The sequence below is a fragment of the Taurulus bubalis genome, assembly GCF_910589615.1.
Source record: "Taurulus bubalis genome assembly, chromosome: 14".
Lineage (NCBI taxonomy): Eukaryota > Metazoa > Chordata > Actinopteri > Perciformes > Cottidae > Taurulus > Taurulus bubalis.
In genome coordinates, this window is record NC_136602.1 from 5,957,645 (window position 1) to 5,969,895 (window position 12,251).

At 40.5% G+C, this 12,251-nt stretch overlaps 1 protein-coding gene across 1 annotated transcript; it reads left to right on the top strand.

The window, feature by feature from the left end:
- Positions 1 to 303: 303 nt before the first annotated feature.
- Positions 304 to 1,536, top strand: foxg1b (forkhead box G1b; the record flags this gene model as incomplete). Its single annotated transcript, XM_079229787.1, has 1 exon — positions 304 to 1,536. The coding sequence occupies exon 1, from the start codon at positions 307 to 309 to the stop codon at positions 1,534 to 1,536; it is 1,230 nt and encodes a 409-aa protein (XP_079085913.1). The 5' UTR covers positions 304 to 306.
- Positions 1,537 to 12,251: the final 10,715 nt, after the last annotated feature.

Consider the following 12,251-nt stretch of genomic DNA (forward strand, 5'->3'; position numbering starts at 1 on the left):
CTCCTCTCCGTGATGTAGCGCGAGTCGGAACCTCCTTAATTACTAATTTCTCTACATCCAAGCCACGCTCTCTCTCGCTCTCTCTCTCTCTCTCTTTCTCTCTCTCTCCCTCTCTCTCTCTGTCTCTATTCTATCTCTCCACTCCTCCATCCATGCATCTCTCATCCTGACCCTCCTTTCTCTCTCCTCTCTGTCTCTCTTTCGTTTCCAGCCCGGATAACGGAGGTGGACGAGCTTTTGGAGTTGTTGTTATTTTTTTTAATTATTATTATTTATTCCTCGTTTTTGGGAGACCCGCCACCGGGCATGGAGGATGTAAAAGACCCGCCGACCGTCCACCGGTCCTCCTCCTTCAGTATCAAGAGCCTCCTGCTTCCCTCCAAGTGCGAGAGACCGGACCCCGTCGTCGCTGCCGCTGCCGCCGCCGCCGCCGCGGTCGTCGGCATCCCGGGGACCTTCTCTCCGACCCCCGGCTCCGACTCTGAGAAGTCGCTGGACCCACTGGAGATGGACTCCACGGCGGCGGCGTTGGACCCGGGGAAGCCGGCCAAGGAGGAGCAGGGGGAAGAGGGGGAGGAGGGCGGAGGAGGGGACGGAGCCAAGGCCACACCGGAGCAGACTACTAACGGCAGTAACAGCGCGAAAAACGGGAAATATGACAAGCCTCCGTTCAGCTACAACGCCCTGATCATGATGGCCATCCGGCAGAGCCCCGAAAAGCGGCTCACGCTGAACGGCATCTACGAGTTCATTATGAAAAACTTCCCGTATTACCGGGAGCACAAGCAGGGCTGGCAGAACTCCATCCGGCACAACCTGAGCCTCAATAAGTGCTTCGTTAAGGTGCCCCGGCACTACGACGACCCGGGGAAGGGGAACTACTGGATGCTGGACCCGAGCAGCGATGACGTTTTCATCGGAGGGACAACCGGGAAGCTCCGCCGGCGCTCCGCCACCTCCCGGGGCAAGCTGGCGATGAAGCGCGGGCTGCGCTTCGCTCCTCTCGGCTTGGGGATTAACGAGCGGGCGAACAACCCGCTGTACTGGCAGATATCCCCCTTTCTGTCCCTGCACCACCACCACCACCACCCGCACTACAACGGATCCTCACCCGGGTTTTTGAACCAGGCGGCCGGCTACGGCTCGCTGCTGCCCGCGGTGGAGCAGCTGAGCAACGGGGACTTGGGGCGCTCCATCCTCGGCGGGTCGGCCGCCGGGGCGCTGGGCTTGACGAACAGTTACGGGATGAGCACGTCGCCGGTCGGGCTGCTCTCCGGACAGACCGCCGGGTATTTTGTCTCAGGGACCCAACACAACCAGGGGCCGCCGGGAGGAGGGCCGCCTACTCACCCGTCGCATCTCCAGCACAGCGCGCAGGGTTTTGGCGGCTTGGCGACCAGCAGCTCCCCGCAGTCCCTGCTGTCGGACTCCCTCAGAAACAGCTCCCTACCGGCCTTCTCCCCGGGCGTGTCCGCGGGGTTCCCCGGGATGCTGTCCCATCAAAAGAGGTTGACTCCAAACGCTTTCCTAAACTGAACTCCCCCCTCCTCCCCCACCCATCGCCATCACTTCACAGTGGATGGCGCCGGGACGAGGACGCACAAAAAGACGTCATGTTTAAGGGCAAATAATAAGTGGTAAATATCAATTATTGAACGCAAAAATATATATATATGAAGTGAACCTTTTTTTTGGCCATATTCCGTCCCGAAGAGCAACGGGTTTATTTTGAAGGATTTTTTTTTCTCCCGCAACTGTTTGAAAAAGGGACAAACTTTTGTTACCCGCGGGTTGTACAACTGTAAACTAGACTTGCCAAAGGTAACGCTTTACGTATATTTCAAGCTATTTATATCTTGTACAAAGATTTTCAGTACTTTCTTTGAGTCTTTTATTTATGTTTTGTATTTATTGTGCAATGTATTTAAATTCTATTTGTCAGTGTGTACTTATCAGTATTGAGGAAAAAGGGGGTGAAATAAGACATACAGGGTTAATAATTATTTATGCATTTTGAGACAATCAAGGAGAAGAAAAAAAAAGACAATCAACTTTTTCATTTCTCTTTTTTGGGGAGGAAAAACTTTTGAATAAGTAAATAATAAATAAATAAAGCCTTAAAATCAGCAGAAACAATCAGGGGTTTTGAGAGGAAACATAAGCCTACAAATCATATCTCTACTCAGGTTTGACTAAGGCCTAATAATAATAATAGTAACCACATGAATATTAAAATAAACCTGCTCTCTGTGAAGAGTTTCCTTCCAAAATAATGATATCCAAAAATAAAACAAACCTTCTCCAATATGGCAGAACTGTAGTTAAGCTAATATCCTGACTGCTGCCTTTCAGTGCTAGAAATGCTTCTTTTTTTTTATTACTTGAGCCCCCTTAAGTAAATCAAGAAATACATGGATATACGTTTTTGGAATAAAACTCTTCATAAAATTATGCAAAAACAACGCAGCTGTTACACACGTTTTTGCATGTTTTCTGTTTATTATCAAATCCCAGATTGTCCTCTTCACTTCAGTTGATTTTTGGTTTGATTGGGCCCGTGCGTGCGTGTGTGTGTGTGTGTGTGTGTGTGTGTGCGTGCGTGTGCGCGCGTGTGTGCGTGTGTAGGCCTGTATGAGCGTAAATCCTCCTGCGCATGTGCGCACAGGGCCGCCGTACAAACAATTTCATTAATAAAAAAACCACCAACACTCCAGCGCCATTCCGTTTTGAACGACCCGCTCACCTGCTCCTATTTCCGGGTAAAAATTTAAAGTGACCCCGATAGAAGTTTTTTTCTGCAGTTATTGGTAGGAAACAAACAGAGCGGATACACACACACACACACACACACACACACACACACACACACACACACACACACACACACACACACACACACACACACACACACACACACACACACACACACACAGCTGGTGTCAGACGAAAAGCTTGTATCTCCAAAAATATAATCTTTTTTTCCAAGAAAATCACGTAATTTTAATGAGCATGATGACGTATTCCTGACCTTGGAAAAAGTAGCCTGACAAAATAATCTCCACTTCCCCAGAGCTTTCAACACATCTCATGGCCTTCCACCACAGATGGCTCAGTTGTCATATAGACAGTTTTAGCTTCATTTAATTTTAATGGAATTGGATGAAAGTGCTTTTTTGGGGGGGAATTATTTTGAGGGTTTTATGTGAAAAACGAGTCTCTCAACTTCACCACACTTGGAGATACGAGGTTTTCAGAGAGCTGCATTGATAGACCGATATTATGCAACGGCATCTTGAAAACGAGCTGCTGACGTCAGCAGGGAGGGAACTGGACAATCTGATACTGATACTAATGTTTCACGTGCCGATATTAGTGATACCGAGGTTTTAGTGAAAAGACAACACAGTGATTTAAATCTGAAAACAATATTTCTTTTTATACACATTTTTGTTTCATTCATTATTTAACCCTAATTTTTGTAACCTTTTTTCAACATGTTGCAGGATTCATAAAGAGTCTGCTCTTGTTATTTAACTTAAAATAATGATATACATTTACTTTACAAAGGAGCCCCCAGATGTCTTTTCACCACAGCCATGTTCATTTAGAAGTATACTGCCTACGTGAATCTGATTTTCTCCTCTCTTTTTTTGTGACTCAAACTGGTAACAATTATTTTATTCCTCAATAAATAATTCCTTTGCAATTATTATTTGGTCCAAGTTAGTCAGTATTTAATTACATCAACCACATAACACAAACACAAAGTAAAATAATAACAAACATTATTGAAATTTGTACAGGTGCATTACGTTTTCCTAATCAGCATTATAGACCAGCTGATAAAATAAATACAATATAGATCTTTTCCTGATTGTTTACAAACACATTTCAAAATAAAGCACAGCACCTTGTGACTCTATTAGAAAAATATCCTAATGTTTGTGCTATTTTCTTTCATAAGCACACCGAATGAGCAGCGTTTGACTATCAGAGTATTGATCACTGTGGTATTGATCAGTTTGTCCTCAGATCTCAGGTCAGTGTCGCCTGAGCTCTGAAAAACTATCCGGATCAAATAAATGTTGTCTTTTCAAAAATAAAGCAAACAAAAGCTCCAGAAGAAAAATGAGGCTGCAGATATAATGTTGATTTATAGAACAGCTGTTTATGGCCAATATGATGTGTATCAATAAAATGTCTACGATATATAAACTGAGAAAAAGTGACATTATGTGAATTATTACATTTAAAAGGGAATACAAACATGACATTTTTTTATTCTGGTTTAAGGTTTAGGATAAAATCAGCTGGTCACTGATCATATCAAACTGCACTGTTGAACATATTGATTATTATTTAAATCACGATCAGTTTGGGGCCTATTATTACAAAAATAAATATAAACAACGCGCATGTTGGATTGAATTTGAACTGATTTTGATTTTAGTCGTTGAAAAGGAATCCCTGTGTGTGTTTCTGTTGATGTTTCAAACAGCTGAGCATGCAGACAGCAAACCGGAAGCTGCTTCCTCCCTCTTCTTTATTATTATTTTTTACAGTGTAAGACAAAAAAAAACTTATATAACCTCTGACTAAAATAATAGCCTCCTGAAGCCCAGACAGAGACTGACCTTGACACACACACACACACACACACACACACACACACACACACACACACACACACACACACACACACACACACACACACACACAGAGAGAGCTATTTACAAGCTGGTAAACACAGAAAAACAAGATTTTATTGGCAAAATAAAAATCACAAAAGTATTTAAATATTACATTAAAGTATTACTTTATCATTAAAACTGCAGAAGAAGAAACAGCGTTGATTGGCAGCAGGATGCAAACTGTTCCAGGTTGTTTTTAAAGATTTGCACCATGTCACGTTTTTACATTTTGGTTTTGTAAAATAAAATGTTTATGGTTTTTATTAGATTTTTTTTGCACCTTTGTTGTTAGCGTTCACTTGTATGAAGTCTGTATTGTCTGTTTTCGTTGCTGTTTGTCTGTTTGTTTGTTTTTCAGAGAAACTAAACTTGATTAAAAAGGATGAAATAACCCGAAGCAGAGTTTCTGCCTGATGATATGCAGACGAACGTAAAATATAAAATATCACCCTCTTGAAAAGCTATATTACAATTCCAGTAAGGTGCAAGGAGAAGCCTAATATTTCCTCAGGGTGCTCTTTTGAAAGTTTTGAGAATTACTCTTTTTTTATGTTTCTATAATGACAGAACTGACTGTTTTGGTAGTTTTAAACATTTTAGTGTATTGTTTATTGTTTGTATTTTTTGGTAGTTGCGTAAATGACGTGCTCATTCAATTTTATTTAGTTTTTGGAATTACTGACCATGTGACTTTGTTGAGGGTGACTTTTATCACACAGGGCACTAAAAAAAACATATATTTTAGTGCCGGTAAAAACATTTGAGCATTTTCTTGTGGGGTTTATTTTTTTAAACAACCTTGATTAGTTTTGATTAGTTTTTGAGAGAGTTTTTAGTTGCTTATTTTCAGAGATTTCTCTTTTCATCGGGGCACCTTTGGTGATTTGATTTGATTTTGAGGTTTATTGCAGCACGAAGGATGATTAATATGTATATTTTCAGGGTTGTTTGGGATATTTGTTAAAAGGTTCACAGGTATATCTGTTACTTTTTTGGTGCCTGACTTTTTACTTTCAATTCGTAGAAGTTTACCATAATACTCCATTATGTTTTTAAAGAAGCTCAAGGAGTCAGAAGATTCTGTATTATAGTATATTAGTTATCCAGAGGCCTCATCCTGCAGCAGTTTGACTCTTTATCTTCAGAGATTATTTCATGAGTTTGAGGTTCATTTCAGCATCGTTTTGTTGCTCTGTTTCCTGATATAAAGTCTAAAGTTCATTCAGTGAGTCTGTAGTTTTACAAACAGTCTGAGAGCAGTGTGCAACGTCACATGATCCTCGTGTGTTCATCCACTAACATCCAGCTGTACACACCAAAAAATGACAACAGGCTAAAATTAGCAGAAATCAAAACATCATTTTTGAAGCAGATAATATGTTTAGTATTATTAGTTTGTAAATGTGTCATTCAATAGCATATAACTAATGGCTTGCAAATTTGGCTAAAATTCAACAACAACATTAATAATTGTATTAATGGTTACAGCCATATGAAATATAATAATATCCCCCTTTGTTGTAAACTTTTTTCCTAAAACTGCATTGCATGACTATTGTTATTATACATCTCTTTATTATCATCTCTTTATTGTGTGCAGCATTCTATAATATTCTTATAATACGTTATGATGAGGCTGTTTCAGTTCTCAGTAAGATAATATTTCATACATTTAGGTGTTGAAAGGACTTGTATTATTCTTATAATATTCTATATTGTCCATAATTAGGCTTGAACCATTATAATACACATTTAATCTTCCTATAGTGGCTTGAAGTCCTTTTATGGTCTGAATTAGTGGCGTTACAATAAAGACATTCATGTTTATGGTCTAATCAATAGTTATTTGTAAATCTGATTAATATTTGTTATCATCCTTAAAACCCTAACTGAGTATAAATTAAAGATGTATTTATTATTTTCTTTTTTAATTAATTGAATCATTACATGATAATGGGGAATAAAAACAAAATGATAACAGCAAAACAAATGAAAACAGACTATACAGTGTAATAAATAAATAAATCTTATGACTGGTCATCTGAGACAATAATTGATTCATGACACGGCCCAAAAAGTAAAAAAAAATAAAAAATATTAGTTAAAATAATAATTGTCAGTGCAGGAGATAAAAACAAGTTTTTCTTCAAGAAATGGTCAAACGACTATAATAGTGTCTCTTGTCTACCTGTCTGTCTCTGTGTCTCAGTCTATCTCGCCTCGGCATGTCTGTCTCTCAGCCTCCGTCAATGTGTCTGTCAGCCTCTGTCTCGTTTGTCTTTGTCCATTTCTGTCTGTGTTCTTATCTCTGTCTCTGATTCTGTCTGTGCTTGTCCATCCGTCTGTCTCAGTCTCTGTCAGTCTGTATCTGTCTGTGTCTGTCACAGTCTCTGTCTATCTCTGTCTGTCCTTTATTCTCTGTCTCAGTCTTTGCCTCTGCTTTTTCTACCAGTCTCAGTGTCTCAGTCTGTGTCTATGTCTCAGTCTGGACCTGTCTGTCCCTGTGTTTCAGTCTGGACCTATTTCAGTGTCTCAGTCTGGACCTGTCTCAGTGTCTCTGTCTGTCTCTGTGTCTCAGTCTGGACCTGTTTTAGTGTCTCAGTCTGGACCTGTCTGTCTCTGTGTCTCAGTCTGGACCTGTTTTAGTGTCTCAGTCTGGATCTGTCTGTCTCTGTGTCTCAGTGTCTCAGTCTGGACCGGTTTTAGTGTCTCAGTCTGGATCAGTCTGTCTCGGAGTCGGTGTCTCCCTCCGTCTGCGTCTCTGCAGCTTTAAGAGGAGTCGCTCTGGGAGAATTTAGGTCAGCGCAGCCATTCAGTCGGCTAGCTTGTTTTGGCAGCTGGGACGGCCCAGAGGGGCGGGGCTGAGAGGAGGGGGAGGGTGCGTAGTGATGTCATCATGTGCCTGTGTGATGTCACACCCACCACAGACTGGAACTAAACCAGTAAAACTCACACTTAAATTTCACGCTTCCAAACATCTATAGCGTAAAGTAGTATAGATGCAAAGCCGGATCTGATTGGTCGTCGGGTGCCGACATTCACAACATCATAATGTTGCTTTATGGCATCACTGCGGTGTTTTCATGGCTCCGTCACAGTGCTCTATTATACTTCATAATATCTTTATGGTGCTTTATGGATTCTTCATCTCTTCATCTGCCGAACCATATCAATAGTAAATAGTTAAAATTAACAAATCTTCAGGAAAATGTAATAACCTTCGGCAGATACTTACGATTATTGAATGAATTAAAGCCCAAAGCAACATCTTCAAACGTTTAATTCATTTTCTGTCTCAGCGCAATTCCTGAGAACACTGAAAGGTTTTGTTATGGGGAATATAAACAATTAATACATATAGTTGTCCATAATCTTTTGTTGACCATTCGTTAAGATAATTATTCAATTTACACCAAACCTGTAATATAGTAGTATTTGATCAAAATATACTTAAAGTACCAAAATAAATGTTGTATATTTGTTCCCCAAAGCACTTATCCTGAAGAATGGCCCATTTCAGAATAATACATATTATTGTATTATAACTATTGATGCATTATTTTAAAGACGGGTAAAGATGGAGCTCACTTTATTTACTTTATATACTGCTGGATAGCTTAACTGTGACAATGCCTTATAACTTATTAGTGGATGATATTTTGTATTCATAATCGGACTCTGCAAAGTAACGCAAGCAATCAAATAAATGTAGTGGAGGAGAAAGTACAGTATTTACCTCTGAGATAGCAGAGTAGAAGTAAAAAAAACACCATAACTGAGTTATTCTACAAATGTAGAAACACATCAGAGGACTAGAAGTGTTTTAAAAAGCTGGAGAAAGCCGAACATGTGGACCAGCAGACTGGAGTTGTGTGTGTGTGTGTGTGTGTGTGTGTGTGTGTGTGTGTGTGTGTGTGTGTGTGTGTGTGTGTGTGTGTTTTTGTGTGACAGTGCCGACATGTTGAGCCCTGCAGGACTGATAAGTGATGGTGATTGAGCGTTTGGACCGTCCCTGTCCCCTGCAGGAACATAGTTTTACACTCTGTCAGCACACACACACACACACACACACACACACACACACACACACACACACACACACACACACACACACACACACACACACACACACACACACACACGCACACAGCTCTCCTGTTAAACCCCTGCAGGACGGACCAGCTGAGAACCGGACAGGATGTAGATGTCACAACGCGGCTTGACTCTCACTGACTGATGTGCTGAAGCTGAATTATACTTCCTTTCTTCACAATAAATGTCTTCATGTTTAAATCGCAGACCACACAAAAACATGGCTGCAGTGTTGCCGACATGACCCAAAGGTTCCTGTCAAATCGCTGTCAGCTAATCAAACAGCAGTAGGTGGTCGGGGCGCTGTCAGGTTTTAGCGTGAACTGTCTCACCCAAAAATAGATTGGAATCACTATGTCTGTACGGTGAGCATTAATTGACTACTTAGCTTAGCATAAAGACTGGAAACGAGGGGAAGCAGCTAGCCTGGCTCGGTCCAGATGTAACTAACACTCTGTATGCAGTGTTGGGGTAGTTACTCAGAAAAAGTAACTAGTTACAAGTTACTAGTTACTTCTGAAAATTGTAACTAGATTACTTTACTAGTTACTGCATTTGAAAAGTAACTTCACTACTAGTTACTTTACTTTCCATTTTTTTAAGCAAATGTCCAAATTAACCGCAAAGATACCTGGACAAACATCATGGCCCTTTCATCACTTTATTTTCAATAAAGGGCATCTCTTAGCCTTTCCACATGTATTGTAATTGTAAACATGTAAAACAAAATGGCAGATAAAACTCAGCCACTAACTTGAACGAACATTAACCCTGTTCACACTGTCTGACCAAAGAAATATGCCTCACTTTAAAATCGACAAACAACAGGATACAAGAGGCTGTGTATGGTGGGGACATTCAGGTCAAACAGCATAACACATTGAAAACAGGCTTTTGGAAACATGAGACCCCACTAAACCAAATGGGGGCCGACTCCTAAGAACAAAACCAGCTTGTTATAGGAATCATTGTAGTGGTTTAAGAAAAATAGAAAAATGAATGGCACTTTTTCCCATAAAATAGAAACAGAAATGCACTTAACCCAAAAAATAGAAACAGAAAATGCATTTAAATAAACAGAAAATCCACTTCATCATTGCCTAAATAAACAGAAAGTGCACTATATCCTATGAAATTTATCATTTTTCTCTATACTTCAAAATCGCGATTATATCGCATGAGTAAAAGTCTCTGGAATCTTTTATCCGACAGCCTGTTCCTCCTTGGGGTCAGAACAATACTGCCCAGGCTGAAAGCCTTTTGACAGTGTTGTAACTTGTTTTATTACATGATTTACTCTTATTGTGAAGAGCATGTAAACAGGAAGTGCTTTTACTTTGAAGGCAGAAAGTACAATGATACGTGCTTGTTGACGCTAACTAATGTTGATGTTACGTGTGGAAAATATATACATGTCTGGTGCAAGAGCGCGTTCTCAATCGCTTTAACAGTTGTAATACTGCAGTTCACCAGTAGAGGGATTCCGTTCATTCCAGACGTGTCTTGTCCTCATTAGAAGCTCCACGTCATTACAGACAGGTGCACTTGATGGTATTGGAGTGTTGTATTGCTTTGCAATATCCTTAATCCTAGGGAACCTGGAGAGAACCTCCCAGTTGGATCCGCGCGTTACTGAGGTCTAGTAAAGTAGTGTAGATACCAATATTTTGAGTGTAATGCGCTACTTTACTTCGTTACCTATAATAGTAATTACGTTACTGTAATCCGTTACTTTGTAACTCGTTACCCCCAACACTGTTGCTGAGTTAGCGGGCTAATTGTCAGGATAAGATGACTTAGTCTTTCTCGGTTTCTCGAAGCAAGCTTATATAAATCACCATAGAAACACAGCCAAAAATGTAAACCTGCTCCCTGGTTTTACCTGGTTTACTGAACTTCACTGGATAAGGTGACCACTCCCACCGGACGAAAAAAGGCAGCTCCCTTCCTCATTGATGAAGGAGCGATATTAGTTATATTAGTTTTATATGGAGAGAGTTCTTTCAGATCGCCAGGATCCATCCTTTACATAATCATGACTTCCTGTAGGTGGCGATATAGATTTTGCCGGTAAGAAATAATTTATTTACGAGAGCTTCTCGAGCCGCGGACATTGATCACCACAGGCGCAGCTGATCGCCGTCTCAGACACAGACTGTCAGCCGCTGCATGCCGCTGTTCTTAAGTTTATTTCGCTCTTAAGAAACTTTTGTATGTGTTGAAACTTTAAAGCACTCATAATTATATGACAGTGTTATTAGTACACCATGCATATCATTATTGTATAACATGATTAAGGTGATGGTGATAAGAATACAGAGAATCACACACAATGTATTTTCACTGTTTCAATTGATTGGATTTCTGATTATGAATAATACATACATACTGATCCGCCCATACACATATTCAAACTCCTAGTTATATAATCTACACATACATACATATAGTACATACATATAGTACATGATTCATACGTGCATACAGTACGTATATCCTCATAAGTATATATTTATTCGTAAATATAATCTGATTGATCTGGGTGATGAAGCACTTCAAATTAGCCGATACATTTTCCCAACACTGACGCATTTAACTTGTCTGATATATTTGCGACGCTTATGTCTCGCAGCGGGGGCGATGTTAAAGTTGCGTTCACGGCAACAATGTTGCAAAAACTTTGGAATATTCGCAGCGCGTTTGCTGTGAATGACTACGGTATTGACTTCCTCCTATGCCTTCATGATCATCTCCTGCTTCTCAGCAGAGGAATAAAAAGAGTTTCCTCTGAGTTTATTTGCCATTGCACTGTTAGAACATCGTGGTGTCAGTGCTCCATTATTATCCCTTCTGAAGAGGAGCGGGCGCGCGCATTTATTTTTGCTTCTTCACTCAGAGTCAGACCGGCGGCTTGGTCACGTGACACAAGAACAACGCGTCACGTCGCCCTGGGTTTCGACGTGCTTATTTTCATATTTAAGTTTTTTTTTCGACAATTGTGTATTCCGTCTTCTAATATAACTTACTGAAGCAACTAATAACAACATGAACCACTAATGATAGAAAAAGGAGACGATAAATATGACAATGTGCACCTGTATTCATGGCTAACTCGATGGTGTAGTGGTTCAAACTCGTACCGCTTGAACGACTACACTTCCGCACACCTGAGAGACCGGGGTTCGCAACCCTCGCAGTGTGGGAGACTGCACTATCTCGAGTTAGGTGGGTTTCCTGATCCAGAATCAGTTTCCTCCCACAAAATGGACCTATAGACAACCAATTGGGGTTGGAAGTTCAGTAATTGTCACCAAGGGGTTCCTACACATACATGTATTATCGTGGTGCACCTGATGCATGATATGATGATGCCTGATCCCCCCCCAAGGAAAGGCAATTACAAAAAAAGATTTTTTTGTAAAAAAAAAAAAAAAAAAAAAAAAATATTAAACAAAATATTTACTTTTA